The sequence below is a fragment of the Callithrix jacchus genome, chromosome 5 (genome assembly GCF_049354715.1).
Source record: "Callithrix jacchus isolate 240 chromosome 5, calJac240_pri, whole genome shotgun sequence".
In the NCBI taxonomy this organism is placed as follows: domain Eukaryota; kingdom Metazoa; phylum Chordata; class Mammalia; order Primates; family Cebidae; genus Callithrix; species Callithrix jacchus.
In genome coordinates, this window is record NC_133506.1 from 98,394,415 (window position 1) to 98,411,808 (window position 17,394).

General features: G+C 45.6%; 1 protein-coding gene across 1 annotated transcript; it reads left to right on the plus strand.

Moving 5' to 3' along the window:
• Positions 1-1,092: 1,092 nt before the first annotated feature.
• Positions 1,093-16,186, plus strand: HEATR9 (HEAT repeat containing 9). The gene is made up of 15 exons (XM_054256115.2): positions 1,093-1,690; positions 4,020-4,069; positions 5,383-5,564; positions 5,883-6,009; positions 6,213-6,269; positions 6,465-6,521; positions 7,204-7,261; positions 7,633-7,763; positions 11,030-11,212; positions 11,568-11,660; positions 11,766-11,885; positions 12,911-12,984; positions 14,058-14,109; positions 14,550-14,636; positions 14,884-16,186. Exons 1-15 carry the CDS (start codon positions 1,603-1,605, stop codon positions 15,235-15,237), a joined length of 1,713 nt encoding a protein of 570 aa, XP_054112090.1. The 5' UTR covers positions 1,093-1,602; the 3' UTR covers positions 15,238-16,186.
• Positions 16,187-17,394: the final 1,208 nt, after the last annotated feature.

Sequence of the window (17,394 nt, forward strand, 5' to 3'; positions counted from 1 at the left end):
TTAGGAGTTCTGATCAGATTTTTATAGACTGTTTTCTCTAAATTTTCTTAATTTGCCTGATTTTTAATTAGATTTGGGTTAAACATTTTTGGTAGGAAATACCACATAGATGATGTCTTTCTTGGTGCAGCTCATCTGAGTGCATGTTGTCAGTGTACCAGTGATGTTAAGCCTGATGACTTGGTGGCCCATGTTTTCTTGCTGCCCATGGTGTGCCAGGCACTATCATAGGCACTGGGGTGGGGAAAGAGAGGACTGAGGAGTGGGGAGTAAAATTAGAGGGGTGAATAGGCCACAAACCACAATCTTTCCTTTAGGCAGCTCATAGTCCAATAAGGAAGACAGACCTGTGAACAGATTATACATATGAAAAACACTTAAAGCAAGATGTACAAAAAGCTGTGGTCATGCTGTGGGGTGAGGAAATTGCATCACTGAGTGGGGTGGGGCAGGAACCCTGGGTAAGAAAAAGACTTCAGAGATGAGACAACATTTGTGTGGACTTTTTGAAAGATCTGTGTGACAGTTTAACAGGGTTAAAAGGAAAAAGACTGACAGGTAGAGGTAACAGCATATGCAAAAGTAAGAGGTATGAAAGGCAGCTCCTTCATCAAGTCAAATAGCTAATGCATGCTGGGTTTAATACTTGGGTACAGCAAACTACCATGGCACACATTTACCATTTATCTATGCAATAAACCTGCACATTCTGCACATGTATCCTGGAACTTAAAGTAAAATAAAATAAAGTTTTAAAAAATAAAGCAGCTCCTTACCACACAGATAAGAGTTTGGTCTTTTGCTGCCAAAGATGGCGAGGGGATGTATATAAAAGGGACTTTCTGGGGCCGGGTGCAGTGGCTCATGCCTATAATGCCAGCATGTTGGGAGGCCAAGGCAGGCAGATCACCTGAGATCAGAAGTTTGAGACCAGCCTGGCACACATGGTGAAACCCTGTCAACTAAAAATACAAAAATTAGCCCAGCATGATGGCATGCACCTGTTGTCCCAGCTACTTGGGAGGCCGAAGCGGGAGAATTGCTCGAACCTGGGAGGCAGAGAGTGCAGTGAGCCAAGATCTCGCCACTGCGCTTTAGTCTGGGAGACAGAACAAGACTCTCTCTCAAAAAAACAAAACAAAAAATTTTGTTTTTTTAAAAAAGGACTTTGCCATCCCTGACATTTTCCTGATGACTAATCCTAAAAACAATCCCTGATCCTAACATGGGCTTATTTGAGCTTGACAGTTCACTAAATGGTTTGACTTTCTTCTCCAGTTTATGCCTCACCACAGGCCCCCTAGTTAAGCCAGACAGGCATGACTTTCCTACTTTTCCAGCGAGGAAACTGAAACTCAGAAAGTAATGTGACTAGCTCAAGTCCACAGGCCAGTATATGCCAAAGCTGGGGCTCAGAAATAGAGTGTTCTATTTACCAAAGTAACCTGGTTGCTTAGCACTTGGGAGCTTCTACCTCCAGAAGTCCAGACACCTCACCTGTACTTCTTGCACCAGAGGACAGGTCTCCTCCAGCTGTGCCCCTACTCCCCTGAAAGCCTTGTATTCCCTGCTGCAGATTCCCTCTGGCCCCACCAGGAGAAGATGGCCTGTGCAAAATTAACTGATATCTTTGATGTCTCCAGGTCAATGTTCCTGTACCCATGGCTGGACTATCCAGACAGGACCAAAGGTGAGGCTGGGAAGGACAGAAATGAAGCCAGGAGCAGGAGCCTGAAAAAGAAATGCTACCTGGCTCCTACTCCCAGGCAAAATTCTAGGTGATTTCAGCAAACCCAAGGGAAATATCAGGGCAGGCCCTTAGACACTTTAATGGCTCTGCACAGTCCTCAAGGTAAGTCTCAGGCTCCTCAGCAGGGCCTACAGGGCCCTCTAAGATGGGACACTTGTGTATCTCCCTAGCTTTTGCTTCTACACTTGCACCCTGCTCTTTACCCTCAACTCTCATGCCTCCAAATCTTTGCATAGAGTGTTCCCTGTGTCTAATGCTCTTCCCTCTTATCTATCTGGCTAGCTGCTGTTTGTATTGAAGACTCAGCTTGTGCAGTTTCCTCTAGAAAACTTTACCTGATCCTCCCAGCCAGGTTAGGTACCTCTCATGTGTACCACCTGTGTCTACATCTATCTTCACATTTGTTTCCCTCTGTTAATCACTAAGAAACACTTCTGTCTCTCCAGCTAGAACAGTGGTCCTGAAAAAGTGATCCCATGACCAGCAGCATCAGCATCCTGTTAGAAATGCAAATTCTCAGCCAGGCGCATGGTGGCTCACGCCTGTAATCCCAGCACTTTGGGAGGCCAAGAGTTTCCAGTGAAACTCTTGGTCTCAAGTGATCAAGCAGGGGCAGATCACTTGAGACCAAGAGACTGAGACTAGCCTGGCCAACATGGTGAAAGGCCATCTCTACTAAAATTACAAAAATTAGCTGGGTGTGGTGGCACACACCTGTAATCCTAGCTACTTGGGAGGCTGAAGTATGAGAAACACTTGAACCTTGGAGGCAGAGGTTGCACTGAGCCCAGATCATGCCACTGCACTTCAGCAGCCCAGGTGAGAGAGCAAGAATCTGTCTCAAAAAAAATGGAAATGCAAATTCTCAGACCTCACCCTTAATCTAGTGAATCTGATTCTGTGGGTATGAGTCTTGGAAATCTGTGTTTTAACAAACTCTCCAAGTGATTTTTTTCCCCCAAGTTATTTATTTTTTATTTTTTTGAGACGGAGTTTCGCTCTTGTTACCCAGGCTGGAGTGCAATGGCGCGATCTCGGCTCACCGCAACCTCCGCCTCCTGGGTTCAGGCAATTCTCCTGCCTCAGCCTCCTGAGTAGCTGGGATTACAGGCACAAGCCACCATGCCCAGCTAATTTTTTGTATTTTTAGTAGAGACGGGGTTTCACCATGTTGACCAGGATGGTCTCGATCTCTTGACCTCGTGATCCACCCGCCTCAGCCTCCCAAAGTGCTGGGATTACAGGCTTGAGCCACTGCGCGGGGCCCAAGTTATTTTTTTAATTGAGGGTTGGGGGCGGTTGTTGCCTCCTGGGCTCAAGCAATCTGCCTGCTTTGGCCTCCCAAAGGGCTGGGAATACAGATGTGAACCACCATGCCCGGCCTCTCCAGGTGATTCTAATGCACACTCAAGTTTGAGAAACTGAATGACACCAGTGGTTTTCACCCTCAGCTGCACATGAGAATCTTCTGGGGAGCTTTCCAAAATGCCTAGGCCCCACTCCCACAGAATTTGATTTGTTTAGTCAAGGTTCCCACAGATAATTCTAATATTCAGTCAAAGTTGAGAACACCCTGCTAGACCAGTTTCTCAAACATCAAAGTACAAAGGAATCACCTAGGGATAGTGTTAAAATTAAGATCCTAATTTAGTAGGCCTGAGGTGAAGCCTGAGATTCTACATTTCTGAAAAGCTCCCAGGCTACAGCAATGCTGCTGTTCCACAAATAATACATTGAGTGAGGAAGGTAGTAGAAGGCTATGAGCCTCTCAAAGGTGGGAATTATGCCTTACTTACCTCCCCAGTGCCTGGTGAAATACCTGGTATTCGCAGTCACTAAATGCTGAATAGATGAATGCCTGAATGAATAATTCTTTAACCCACCTTTGCAACTGCTATCTCTCTCTCTCTCTTTTTTTTTTTTTTTTTTTTTTTTTTTGAATCTTGCTCTTTTGCCCAGGCTGGAGTACACTGGAGCAATCTTGACTCCTGCAACCTCCACCTCCCAGATTCAAGAGATTCTCCTGCCTCAGTCTCCCAAGTAGCTGGGTCTACAGATGTGCGCCACCACCCCTGGCTAATTTTTTTCAAATATTTTTAGTAGAGATGGGGTTTCACCATGTGAGTTAGGCTGGTCTTGAACTCCTGACCTCAGTTATCTGCCCGCCTTGGCTTCCCAAAGTGCTGGGATTACAGGCAGGAGCCACCATGCCCGGCCTGCAACTGCTATCTCATTTGAACCATACACATACTCTTATTCCTCTTGCCAGAACTCAGAAAAACCATGGCTCCTGTTCACCTGCCCTTGTCCTGCTACCAGGTAAGACCGCTTACTTTTGCAACCCTGGAAGCTATATCAAGTAGGAGGAGCAGCAAACTATCCCTTCCCATTCAAGCCAGCTCACAGAAGCCTGGCATTCACCCCTGGGGCTGCCATTAACTCTGTGATCTTGGACAAGTCACTTCCCCCTCAGAGCCTCAGGAGCTTCATGTGTCACAGACCAACCCCTGTCCACCTCCCTTTGTAGAGTTGCTATGAGATAACGTCTAGGAAGCCATGGCTATGCAGAAAGTGCTTACTAATGGAAGTCATTTTTATTAGTTAACACAGGAACAGTTAACAACTCTCACAGTTCAGGTTACCAGATGAAACATGGAATGCTCAATTATATTTGAATTTTGGATAAACAACAAATGGTGTTTTAGGACAAACATGTCCTGAATATTTCATTCATTACCTAAAATCCAAATTGAACTTGACATCCTAGTATTTTTTTGTTTGGCAAGGGGGAAACTTTTTTTCCCCTAAGTCTTCAACCCTACGCACTGTGAGTCAATGCTCCAATTTTTGAAATTATGCCAATTACTTGAGAACCCTTATTATGATCTTCTCAGTATAAAGTTGGGAACCACAAGCTGAAGCCCCTTTTCCATGTTTCCCAGATCTGTTGCAAAGAGTGAAGGAAAGGCTTAAGGAGAAACAGGGATAAATCCTAGCCAAATCTTCAGAGATAGTCCCTAACCCACTCAAAATCCTCCATTACATTGCAAGTTGTAGTTTCACAATTGTTTAAGAGATAGATTATGTTAAGTCTGTTTCCCAGATAAACTGTTCAGTTCCATGAGGGCAGGGATAACTGCAACCCTAGTACCCAGCACAGTACTTAGCACATAGTTGGTACTCAAATATCTGAATGAGCAATAGTCTGTCTTTTCCCCACTTTTACCCCACATCCTCCCCACACCTTGCCTTTCATCTCCCTACCCAAATGTCATTTTCAAAGTGATCTGAGATCCTCAACTAACCAAACTATGCACTTAGATCAATTTACAGATCACCAGTGGCTTCACAATCTGGATCTCTTTTGATCTTCACAGCAACCTTGGTAGGGACACGAAACAAGGATTATTAGCTCCATTTTACAGATAAGAAGACTGAGACCTTGGTAGGATGAAATAACTTGCCCAAGTTATGCAATGGGTTAGGTGGTAACTGTGACTCCAGCCCAGATGGCAGGCTAAAGGGCATCTGTCTCACCCTTCCCTTCCCTCCCTTTACCCCCTCCTCCCCATACCCCCACAAGTAAGGGCCTAGAGGACCCCTCTGACTGCTCTGCCACTTACAACCCCCAGGCGCCAAAGGAAGAGTTTCCCCCAAGTCCAGAGTGCTGGAGGCAGCATCCAAGCAAGCCAAACTCGGTCCCGTACTGCTACTTCAAGAAACCCGAGCTCTACACACACTGGCATGACCTGTATGACCAGCGAGAGGAACGGAAGGCTGAGAAGATGTTGAGGAAAATAAGAGATCACGATAGGTGTGTTTTGCTGGCCTCCATAGTCTCTTCACCCTCCACATCTTCTAGGAATGTGAGGAAGGGCAAGGAAGGGGTGGGCCAGAGAGTGAGACAAGTCAGCCTATAGGTCTCAGAGAGGAATTGGGGTCATAGGGCGGCTTGGCTTGGCTCAGCTCCACCTGGCTCAGCCAGCTTGGCTTGGCTCTGGTGGATATCACTGAGTCCTCATCTGTCTTCCCATGTCTGAGGTGGGCTGCAGCCCCGTGGCACAGGCAGGGTCGCAACCTGAGGAGGGAAGGTACAAGAGGACCAAAGCTGCCTATGCAATTTCTCACACAGGTTCATCCAAGAGGGTACCCACATCCAAACATTCCATCTCCCCATGAGCAAGCTGACTATAAAATCTGAGATGCGATCCAGGCCCTCAGACCCCACTTGTGACTCCCTGAAGTGGCAAAGATTAAGGGTCAGGACCATATGGGAAAGGGCATGGGGGACTCCCTCCCTGTGGGTGCCCTTACCTCGGGCTCACACCATCCTTCAGCCCTCAGTCCTTGCCTGAAAAACAGAGGGAGGATAGGAAAAGGGATTGGATTGGATGAGCTCCTTTTAGTTTGAAATTCTGCTTTTTCTCTGTCTTCCTTTGCACTGGCTGCCTTGGATGGGCAGGAACTCACAGAAAGCCTGGAATCTCCCAGAGAGGAGGAGCAGTTCTATGCAGCACAGGTGAGAAGAGGCAAGGATAGAGGAGGGTAGTTACAGCTAAGAGTTGGCCAAGCTGGAAAGTAAAAAGCTGCTTGACATGGTGGTGGGTGTGGGGGTGGTATTCCAAGCACAAATTCCACCTGTGTCCAGAGAACCGTAACTCCTGGGGACAGTGTCCAAAGTCCCTTTCTCTTTCCTCCATCCCTCTTCCTGCAGGCTCTGGGATGCTTACGCATCAGTGACAAGTTTGTCATGGAGGCACTACAGCGGGTGGTGAGTCTGAGAACTGCTGGAGTTTAGGAAAGAAGGAAACAGGGTCTGAGATGTGTGGCATATGGGCACAGAAAAGCCTCCCTGGGGTGCTAGGATGACAGGCCACATCCAGTAAAGGCAGAGCCACCACCATGCAGCATGCCCCCATCACATGTCCTTTGCCTCTTAAAAGAGCAGCTGGATCTAAAAATAGGGAAGGAAGAATCTGAAGATCCCCCTGGTCTAACAGAAAAGACACTGGACTGACAAGCCAGGAAAGTCTGAAAGCCAGAACAGAGTACATTCTCTGCCTTAACTGAAAACACCACATGTGTACACATCAGCTTACCACTGGGAACATGCATTCTTTATATCCATAATTTCATTTAACTCTTACAACACTGCCAGGAATTAGTATCTGTATTTTTCTAATGAGAAAATGAAAGCTCTGAGAGATCAAGAGACTTGCCCAAAGCCAAGTGGCTACTAGATACCAGATAGAGATTTGAACAAACATCTAGCTCCCAACTGCATTGTTCCTTCCATTGAACGTTTTTGCTTGTATTCTGTACCTGAGGATAGGTCACTTTCTGGGCTTCAGTTTCCTCTTTTGTAACATGGAAAAGTTAAGATGAGACAATCCCTAAAGCTCTGACATTCCATCACCTTATTATATGTTTCTACCACCCCCCTCTTAAATTAGGCCCAAACTGGTCCAGAGAAAGTGAAGTACGAGGCCTACCGAACCCTGGCCATCCTGGGTGAGTATGTCCTCTCCCTTGGAGGGGAGTTCAGAAAGTGAACCAATTTCTCCTTTGAGTAAAGACAAAAGGGTGAGGAGCATACACCTACTCAAACCTAGCATTTGGCAAGGTCTGAGAACTATCCCAGGTATGTTGAAGAGAGAGGAAGGTGGGGTGAAAAGGGAAAAGAGATTAGAGAGAGGGAGAGGGAGGGCTCTTGGAACTCTGCTCATGCTCAGCCAGCTGCCCTGGTATCCTAGGAAGATGGGCAACACCTTGGTACCTACAAATTGGAGCTTAGATCTTGACGGCACAGTGAAATTCAATGGGTTCTTGCAGAGGGGTGGTACCTGAGGCTCTGCCCTGACTTGAGGACCCTCCCCGTCCAGGTTGCTTGAATAAGCATGTGATCCGGGCTCTCATCAAACAGCTGAAGGAGAAAAATGAGGGTCAAAGGATGGAGACTCTGACGGGGCTACGAATGGCTCTTAACTCCTGGGCCGCTGTCTCTAAAGACAAGGTGATTGGGAGGACAGTCTATAATTGGGGGCAAAGCTGGACAAGGTAAGTGATAGGTTTAGCTGGAGGTTGGGTGAGGAAGAGGGTAACCTAGCTGTCAGCTTTGATAGAGGGAGACACTGTCCTTGAGGAGTTCCTTCAGGAGTTGAATAGAAGCTTATGGCTTGGCCAATTACTAGTCCTCATTTCTGAAAAGCCAAATTTCAGAGCTGCAGTTTGTATTTAAAATGGAGAATGGAGACAATACAGATAGTTCCTGATTTAGATGTTTGACTTATGATTTTTCAACTTTACAATGGTGCAAAAACAACATACATTCAGTACACTCCTTGACTTATTATGGGCATGGCATTATATCGTGATAAACCCATCCATGGGATGTCATTGTAAACAGAGGATCATCTGTAACTGTCTGAAAGTACTGTTAGAGGACTAAATGAGATAATGTATGTAAAACACCTAGCACACCTAGTACAATGCCTATGCTCTTTAAATGGTAATCATCCTTATTATCATCTCTAAAATAACCTATTAAGGTAAAACCTGTCAAGAAGGGACAGGGCCCAAGAGAGTGCTCAGACCCTGAGAGTTTCAGACACAGACCCTGCCTTGTTCAGCCGAGTCATACAGGAAATCCTGCCAGACTTGCTATCCTTTCTCTTTGGCATCCTTCTTCTTTGGCATCCTTCATCTGTGGCTAGGAAGTCAAAAGGTCAGGAAACCAGTATCCTCAGATGTTAGATTTCATCTCAGTGTTAAATCTTCACTGATAGATGTACTTATGTAAATAATGAAAATTTAACTTATAACTATAAAAGTGAATTGTAAATGTAAAATGGTTATCCTATTTGGATAACGGCACTAAGCAGCATTTGTATAATAACTAATGGCAAAAATTCATGGCTACAGATGTATAAATTAAAATATTCTTTGCATTAAAATATTCCCTTTATTAATGTTATAGAAGGGGGGATACAACAAGGAACTAATAATTTGTATGACAGTGTCAAATATTATTTTGATTTTAGTATTTCCTGTTTTGGTTTATTTGCATCTTAGAAGAGCATAATGACATTGATGAAGCCTAATTATGCTGGACTGTTTTGACCTGGTTTAACCCTTCTGATAGGTATTTGTGGATGTCGGAGATGAGAACTGAATAATCTTTGCCTGGAGTGACACTACACTCTATAATTTCCACTTTGGAGAATACTCGGTTCTAACTTGTGATTCCTGGTAGAACAAACTTTATTTTTCTAGCCTAGCAATGATCTAGAAGCAGAGGAATCCCAGTGCCTTTTAAAAGTTATTATGTGGTTTTCCTTTAAAAAGCTCCTGGTTTTTTTTTGTTGTCCAATTGAAGAATCCATTTGTCAAAAAAACAAAAAACAAAAACAAACAAACAAAAAAGAACTCCTGTTTTTGGAAAGTGGAGTTTATGGGTACAATATCTGTTCATTATTTGCACATAAAATAAAACCATTTAAAAAGTTAAAAAAAAAAAAAAAAGCAAGAGGGCCAATGTGGTTAATGTGAAGAATAGAGCAATAGGAAATGAGGTCAAGTTAAAAGTTAGTAAGAGAAGTTAATAAGTCAAATGTGGCCTTCTGGGCTGTTTTAAGTACTTGGGGTTTTACTCTGATTTGAAATAGGGAGCCATTAGAGATTTTTGAGCAGAGGAATAACATGATGTAACTTACATCTCAAAAGGTTCACTCTGACTGTTGTGCTGTAAAAAGAGTGGGGGCTGGGGGCCAAAAGTATAAGCAGGGAGACCAATTAGAAGCTACTGAAATAATCCTGATGAGATGTGATAATGGCTTGGACCATGGGGATCCCAGTGGAGTTGGTAAGAAGTGACTGAATTCTGCAGATATATATATATATATATATACACATTGAGATCGCGCCATTGCACTCCAGCCTGGGTAACAAGAGTGAAACTCTGCCTCAAAAAAAAAAAAAGAGCCAAATTTTTGGTGGAGTAGTGGAGGTGATTTGAGTGGGTTTAAGAGAGACTGGGAAGAAAGAAATTAGAGACAGCGAGTATGGACAACTTTCCAAGTTTTGCTGGAAAGGTAGAGTCAAGAAAAGAAAAATAACAGCCTGTTTCCATACTGAGGGGTGATGATCCAGTTGTTAGAAAAATAAGGACTTTGAAAAGAGTGTGAAAAATAGCAATGTTCTTAAATGATATCCTTAAATAAGTGAGAAGAGATGAGGTCTAAGACACAAGTGGAGACTGGCCTTAGATAGATCGTTACAGTCCATATTAACAAGTAGAAAGGAAGGGCACATGGGTGCAGGTGTTGGATGCTGGATAGAAGTGGTTGTAGGAGTTTATGGAACTTCCTTTCTAGTTGCTTTTATTTTCTCAGTGAAGTAGAAAGCAAGGTCATTAGCCGATAGTGAGAATAGAGCAAGAAGTGTTAGAGGTTCCAGAAAGGGTGCGAATTAGGAGTGAGAAAGAGAACAGCCCAGGGAAAAACAGTATGATTACCAGGCAGCATTAACGGTCTACATGAGGTTTGTGTTCATGTTTTAACATCAGTCACTGTGTTTTTCTCCAGGAAGTGCTGGCACAAAGTGGAGAGTTGGATTTGGCCAGGATTGTAGTTCTGTCCAGGGAGTAGAATGAAGCAAGAGTGGGTAAAGGAGCTGAGGGGTGAGGAAGGGGAGTGATTACAGCAGGACCATGGACTTTAAGCTGGGTCAAGAGGGAAGGAGGTGTGAAGGAGTGCAAAGGTAGCAGGCTCAATGGATTATTAGTCCCTTGTGGAATCAAATAATCGTTGGTCTTGGGAGTTGGAAAAATAGGTGATATTCAGAGAGTGGGATCCATGAAATGGAGATTATGGAGAAGCTGCATTTGTGGGTAATGATCAGGTCTCTCTGTGGGACAGGTGGCTGAGGTAGAAAAGAGGACAAGAATATTGGAAGAGAGGTATGGGATCACTCATATGTACATATTTTTAAATGACAGGAATTAACACAGCAGAAGTGTTGAAGAAAGTAACAGTGATCCATCAATGAGATAGTTCTAGAGAAATGAGATCTGACCTAGGAGCAAGTAGGTGACAGCAAGAATAAGTAACTGGGTGAAATAACCTGAGGCACAAGATTCATTTTACGGAGGAAGATGAATACAATGTGGAAGCATAAAGCACGAAGCCTGGCTAAAGACAGCCTCTCCCCCTACCAAGTTCAGGCACCAGCTTGCCCTCATCCCCCTACCCATGAGTCCTCTGTGTCCCGTCTCCCTCACAGAGGACTCAAGTCGGGGATGAGAGCAAGCTGGTGCCTGTACTGCAGACACTGATCAAGGAGTCGTCCAGTGAAGCATCTCTGGAGGCAGCCCTGTGCCTGGGTTTCCTGAGGCCCTGCAGCAACATGGTCCAAGAGTTCTTGTTGCAGTGCCTATGCCAAGGACTGAAAACCCAGAGGATGAAGGTGTGAGGGGCAGGAGGCTGGGATCCCTCGGGAAACAGAAGCCACTGCTGAATTGGGTGTGGTCTGGATCTTGCCATCCTGGTGGTAGAGCACTGCGGGATCTTCTGTGTGCTTATGACTATGTCCATGTCTGAGTATGGGGTCATATGGACATGTAAGTATACATGTGTCTGTATACATCTGATAGGTATGAGTGTTCATTTATGTATATGCACACATGAACTTCTCAAGAGGCCAAGAGGCACGAAAAGGACCTTAGCTATTCCTCACCAGTTCTAGCCTCAGGCCTCAAGTCCACCTGGCCACACAGATGTCTCTAGGCCCTGTACACCCTGCCCCACCCTGCCCCTCATAGGCCCTTAGGATGCTGGTCAAGGTGATGCATGTGCACTCAGCCCCAGTCATCAGGGCCATCCTAGACCAGCTGTGTTCTTCCAGTGTCCTTGAGGTAAGCTCTGGGTTGCCTGTACCTTCCTTTCCCAACACTAAGACAGGGTTAGGGGATGAAGAAGGGAATCCATCTTTCACAACTCCCCTCTAACCCTCATCTCAGGACCGCTTTGAAGCCACTCAAATGCTCAAGACCATTGGGCTGGAACAGATCCAGGCACAGGGGCTAGAAGAACTCACATTTGACCTGCTCAGGAGGAAGACACATAATGAACCCTTCCTCGTAAGTGAAACCAAAGCTCCCAAGCTCAGAGACAGCCCAAACCTTTCTCTTTTCCCTTCTCTGGAGACCTCCCCTGGCCTCCTCTAAAGTATCACATTCATCCTGACCTTCTCCTGATCAACTAATCCAGCCCATGTTATCATGTCACCTTGCCTTTGCTCAGGCAGTTCTCTCAGGTTAAAATGTCTGAGTCAGTCTTCCTTCTGTAAGGCAAAAAACTGTACTATTCACTTGCATTGGTAAGTAAACCCTCTCTCCTTCGACCTATTAAAAATACTGGTCCTTCAAGACCAGTTCAAACGATACCTCCTATGGGAAGCTTTCCCAAATCACCAATCAGCATTAAACCTACCTTCCTCTATGTTCCCTTGCTTTACTATATTTTGTTATTAAACTAGCTGTTACATTTCTAAAGACATTTTTTAAAAATGTAAATCAGATTGTGGCTTACCTGTGCATAAAACTTTCTATTGGCTACCAATGCCCTGTGGATAGTTTATGTTGCCTCCACAGCCCAAGCCCTGCTTGCCTCTCTAGCTTCATCTCTCACCACTCTCCGCGCCAGAACCATACACCAAATATGCTTAGGACAACCATGTCCTGATTTATACCTGTCGTCACAGGGTAATTAGAGCACTCAGAGTGCTTAGAAGAGTCCTTTTGGTCACCTCCCTGAGCTGAACTATTTTCAGCTCCCCATCCTCCCTGCACCTTCTCCTGACTCCAGGTTTCTGAAATATGCTCTCCCCTCTGCTCCTAAAATCTGACCACCCCTAACCCTCTGCCTGGTTAACTCCCATTCACCTTCCAAGTTTCAGCTCAGGCATCACCTCTTCCAAGTCTTCCTGGCACCCAAGACTGACTTAGGAGGCCCTCCTATATGCACCCTACACAATACTGCAATTGCCTATTTCCTCGTCTGCTTCTTCCACCAGACTATGAGCGGCTCAAGGCAGGGACCCGATGTAGCACACAGGAAATGTTCAGTGAGGATCTGAGAGGCACTCATTTTGATCCCTCTGCAGGCTGTGAGGCAGGCTGTCGCTAAAACTGTGGAAGAGCTCAAGATGAGGCCCATGATGATGAACCTCGTGGAGGAGTGAGTGACCTGGGCTGGGAGCTGCCAGGGCTGAATCCTAGGCTGTGGGAAGGGGGCAGAGGGTCAGGGAGAGCTGAGGACCTGCAGTACAGCATGTCCTCAGCTCTCCCTTGCCTGTGCCCCTGACCAAGCAACTCTTTGTCCCTTGGGCTTTTGTTCATCTGTAAAAAGAGAGTAATAATACATATAGGTTGCTATAAAGCTCAAAATATGACATGAGAAGAACTTTTAAAAGGTAAAGTTGGCCAGGAACGGTGGCTCACGCCCAGAATCCCAGCACTTTGGGAGGCCAAGGTGGGCAGATCATCTGAGGTCAGGAGTTTGAGACCAGCCTGACCAACATGGAGAAACCATTTCTACTAAAAATACAAAATTAGCTGGGCGTGATGGTGTGTGCCTATAATCCCAGGTGCTTGGGAGGCTGAGGCAGGAAAATCTCTTGAACCTGGGAGGCAGAGGTTGTGGTGAGCCGAGATCGCGGCATTGCACTCCAGCCTGCACAGCAAGAACAAATCTCCATCTTAAAAAAAAAAAAGAAAAAAGGGTAAAGTTCTGGACAGTCCTGATCATCATTCAGTGCCTCCTGGCAAACTGTGGTGCCTCTTTTTCCCCTCCTAGCCCCTTTTCTGATCCAAGAAAGGAGAGAGGGAAATGAATGAAGTTAGCATCATTTTGCCTAATTCACTCTCGACCTCAAAAGCAACCAGCCAGGCTGGGCGTGGTGGCTCACGCCTGTAATCCCAGCACTTTGGGAGGCCGAGGCAGGTGGATCACGAGGTCAAGAGATCGAGACCATCCTGGTCAACATGGTGAAACCCCGTCTCTACTAAAAATACAAAAAATTAGCTGGGCATGGTGGCACATGCCTGTAATCCCAGCTACTCGGGAGGCTGAGGCAGGAGAATTGCCCGAACTCAGGAGGCGGAGGTTGCGGTGAGCCGAGATCGTGCCATTGCACTCCAGCCTGGGCAACAAGAGCAAAACTCTGTCTCAAAAAAAAAATGCAACCAGCCTCTCTCCCACTTCCCTTACTCCTTAATTCAACCATAACATACTCAATCCCTTCTAAACAGACAACTGATGAACCCAGATGCCACTGCACGCCAGGAAGCAGTCATCTCTTTGGTAAGGCAAGGCAGGCTCTACTTCTCTGACCCAATTCCTAAGATGTGTTGATGGCAGCGGGAGTAGGTGACTGAACAGAGTCACTGAGGGGAAGAAAGGCCTGTAAATTTTGGGGAAGTTGTTTACTTTAGAATTCCAGCCCTACAGAGAGTTAAGGCAACCTTTTCTTCAGGGTTGGGGGTGGGTGGGCTAAGGGACCAAAGATCAATGTGAGGAGTGTGGCTCAGATACTGCAGTAATTGTCTTGACTCTTCCTGGAAAATAATGGGCATTAAAGTCCCATGCAGTGGTCCCAAATGACAAGGAAAGGAGTATCTCAGCTGGGAAACCCTATTTCCCCCTCTCTATGCTGCCATTTCACAAAGGGGCTAGAATGGGAAGGAGTACAAGGTATTTTCCTGGGGCTGGCTACATAGGCACTCTCACTCTGACTCTGCCAGGGTGTCCTGGGGATCCGCAGCCTACAAGTGTTCCACTTGCTCCTGGACTTGCTAGATGCAGAAAAACACCAGGCCGTGAAGAGCAGTGTAAGGCATTCCTGCCCACCTCTTCCTCTTCACTATCCCTTTCCAAGCTTCTCCCACCTATCTCACCACCATTTGCTCCTTGTCAGGAGGAGAGGGTCATGAGCCCTCAGACACTGTCCCTTGACCTGGTTCCTTGGGGCCACAGTTCCCGGTGGCTAGAACTCCCCCCTCCTTTGGGTGCCCCTCTCTGGAGCCTCCCAGCCTGAACTCAAAGTGAGCCAGCACTAGGACCTTTGTTTCAATGCAGCTACAAGAAACATTAATCCTTTGTGCCTCAATTGATCCCTGGATCCAAAACAAGGTGAAAAACAAGGTTCTCTTTGTATATGAGGCACCTAAGACCAACGTGAACACAGAGCCCACTAGGTTCCGGAAAGAGCCTGAGAACCCAGAAGAGTTAACTATTCAAGACTTTCGACTTGCAAAGCTGAACCCCACCTTGTTTATTACAAAGTCCATCGCCAAAATAGACCAAAAGAAAAAGTTGCCTGCTTTCCCAACATGCTGCTCGAAACCACAAAAACCCAGGCCACAGGCCACAGGGCCCTGGCACCCAAGGATCAGGAAACAGCTCTGGGTCCTTGCTGAAACTGCCAAATAAGTCAGTTCTTTGGGCCTACTCCCCGACTCCCTCCCTGAAGATGCTTCTCAGGCTCCCCTGAGAAAACAATCTATACTTATCTTTCATGAATAAACAAGTGTCACTCTACCTACCACATTTCTCTGAATCACTACTTCCACTTCTGTTCATCAGAAGCTCCACTGGAACACAGGTCTCCTCATTCCTGCCTGGGTATACTTTCTACTCAGCCACATGCCCTTTTACCAGAGGAAAAAGGGAAGTACAGAGCCAAAGTTTCTCTGGATGGCCAGCCTGCCTCCCTAAATCAAGGGCTCATCTGTGTCCAGAATTTGACAGCAAAGCTAGAGAGGAGTCTCTGCCTAGAGAGAAAAATAGGAGAAAATACTGGGAAGCTCAGATCATTTCCCTCTTACTAATTTGCTCTCACCCCCCACCTCCCTATCAGTGGTAAGGAGATTATTAAGCTTTAATCGGAACCAACCATCCTCTCTGCTGCCTCTTCTAACTAGGTACCTGCTTTCTATCTACCTCAGGGTCATTCCCTTGAAAGACCCTATTTACTCCCTAAAATTGCCTTAATTTCTTGCCTATTTCTACTGAAGCTTTAGTTTCCCTTTGCGACAGGACCTACCATACCAATCCTAACAAGCTATAACCCTTATCAAGAAAGAAAGGCCCAGACTTCAGAGTCAGACAAAGCTGATATCTAATCCTAAGACTCATCACTTTGACTTTGAACAAGTTATTATTATTAAAGGTTAATACTGAATACTTAACCTTTGTGATTCTGTTTCCTTATCTGTAAAATGAAAAAGAATAATGCCTATTACCTCAGAAAGCTCCTGAGGATTACTATAAAGCTTAACAGTACCTGTCATCACATAGTAAACAATCAAATATGAACTTTTCTCTCCTTTCCTTTTTTTTTGAGACTGAGTTTCACTCTTGTTGCTCAGGCTGGAGTGCAAATGGCGCGATCTTGGCTCACCGCAACCTCCGCCTCCTGGGTTCAGACAATTCTCCTGCCTCAGCCTCCTGAGTAGCTGGGATTACAGGCACGCGCCACCATGCCCAGCTAATTTTTTGTATTTTTAGTAGAGACGGGGTTTCACCATGTTGGCCAGGATGGTCTCAATCTCTTGACCTCGTGATCCACCCGCCTCGGCCTCCCAAAGCGCTGGGATTTACAGGCGTGAGCCACCGCGCCCAGCTTACCTTTCCTCTTTTTAATGTTGTCATGTAAGCCTGTGTTCATCAGAGGTTAAAAACAACTGTCTCCTGCCACCCCCTCTTCTTCCCCCAATCCTACTGATTTACTGGGAGGTCAAGTTCTTCCCCTCAAGCATAGAAAGGTTGAAGTAAAACAGACGCTCCTTTCTACTTCCCTGCACCCCAGGCTCTACAGTAGTCCCAACGGTTATTCTAAATTCAGTGCAGGCTGAGTGTTCCTAATCTGAAAATCCAAAATCTAAAATGTTCCAGCTAGGAAGTTTTTGAGCACAAACATGACACTCAAATAAAATGCTCATTACAGCATTTTGGATTTTGGGATTAGGGATACTCAACCTGTAAGTATAATACAAATATTCCGAACTCTGAAAAAAATCAGAAATCCAAAACATTTTTGGTTCTAAGCATTTTGGATAAGGGATCCTAAACCTGCAGTCATTCAGAATTATCTCCCAACCTGCCCCATCACTTCTAGATTCATTTTTTTGCCTGAGATTGAGCTGCAAGAGTGTTTTCAATATTCTGAGTGTATACAGCACTGCCTGGGGACTCCTTTAATATTGTGGCCCCAAAGTCCAATGATAGGAAAGATGTTCCTCTTTTGCCCACTCTGCTGCTTTCAGTCCATGAGCAACATAACCCAAATTTTCCTGTGCCTCAAAAGCCTGTGGGTACAAAACATGGTCTTACTAAGTAATTCAAACTCAACTTCTGCAAAATCCTGCCCACAGATCCCTAATCCTTCCTTCATATTTTTAGATGTCTCCAGAGGATGTCTTATTACTCAGCCAGATACAAGTATCTGCCTAGTAGCACCTCAATCCTAATTTCACCAGTCACCACCAGAAGACTTAAGATGGCAGTGAGAAGCATAAAGGTCTTCACAGAGCACTCACCATCTGGTACACCACCAATGTACCAGGGCCCTCCTACTACCAAAGCTAC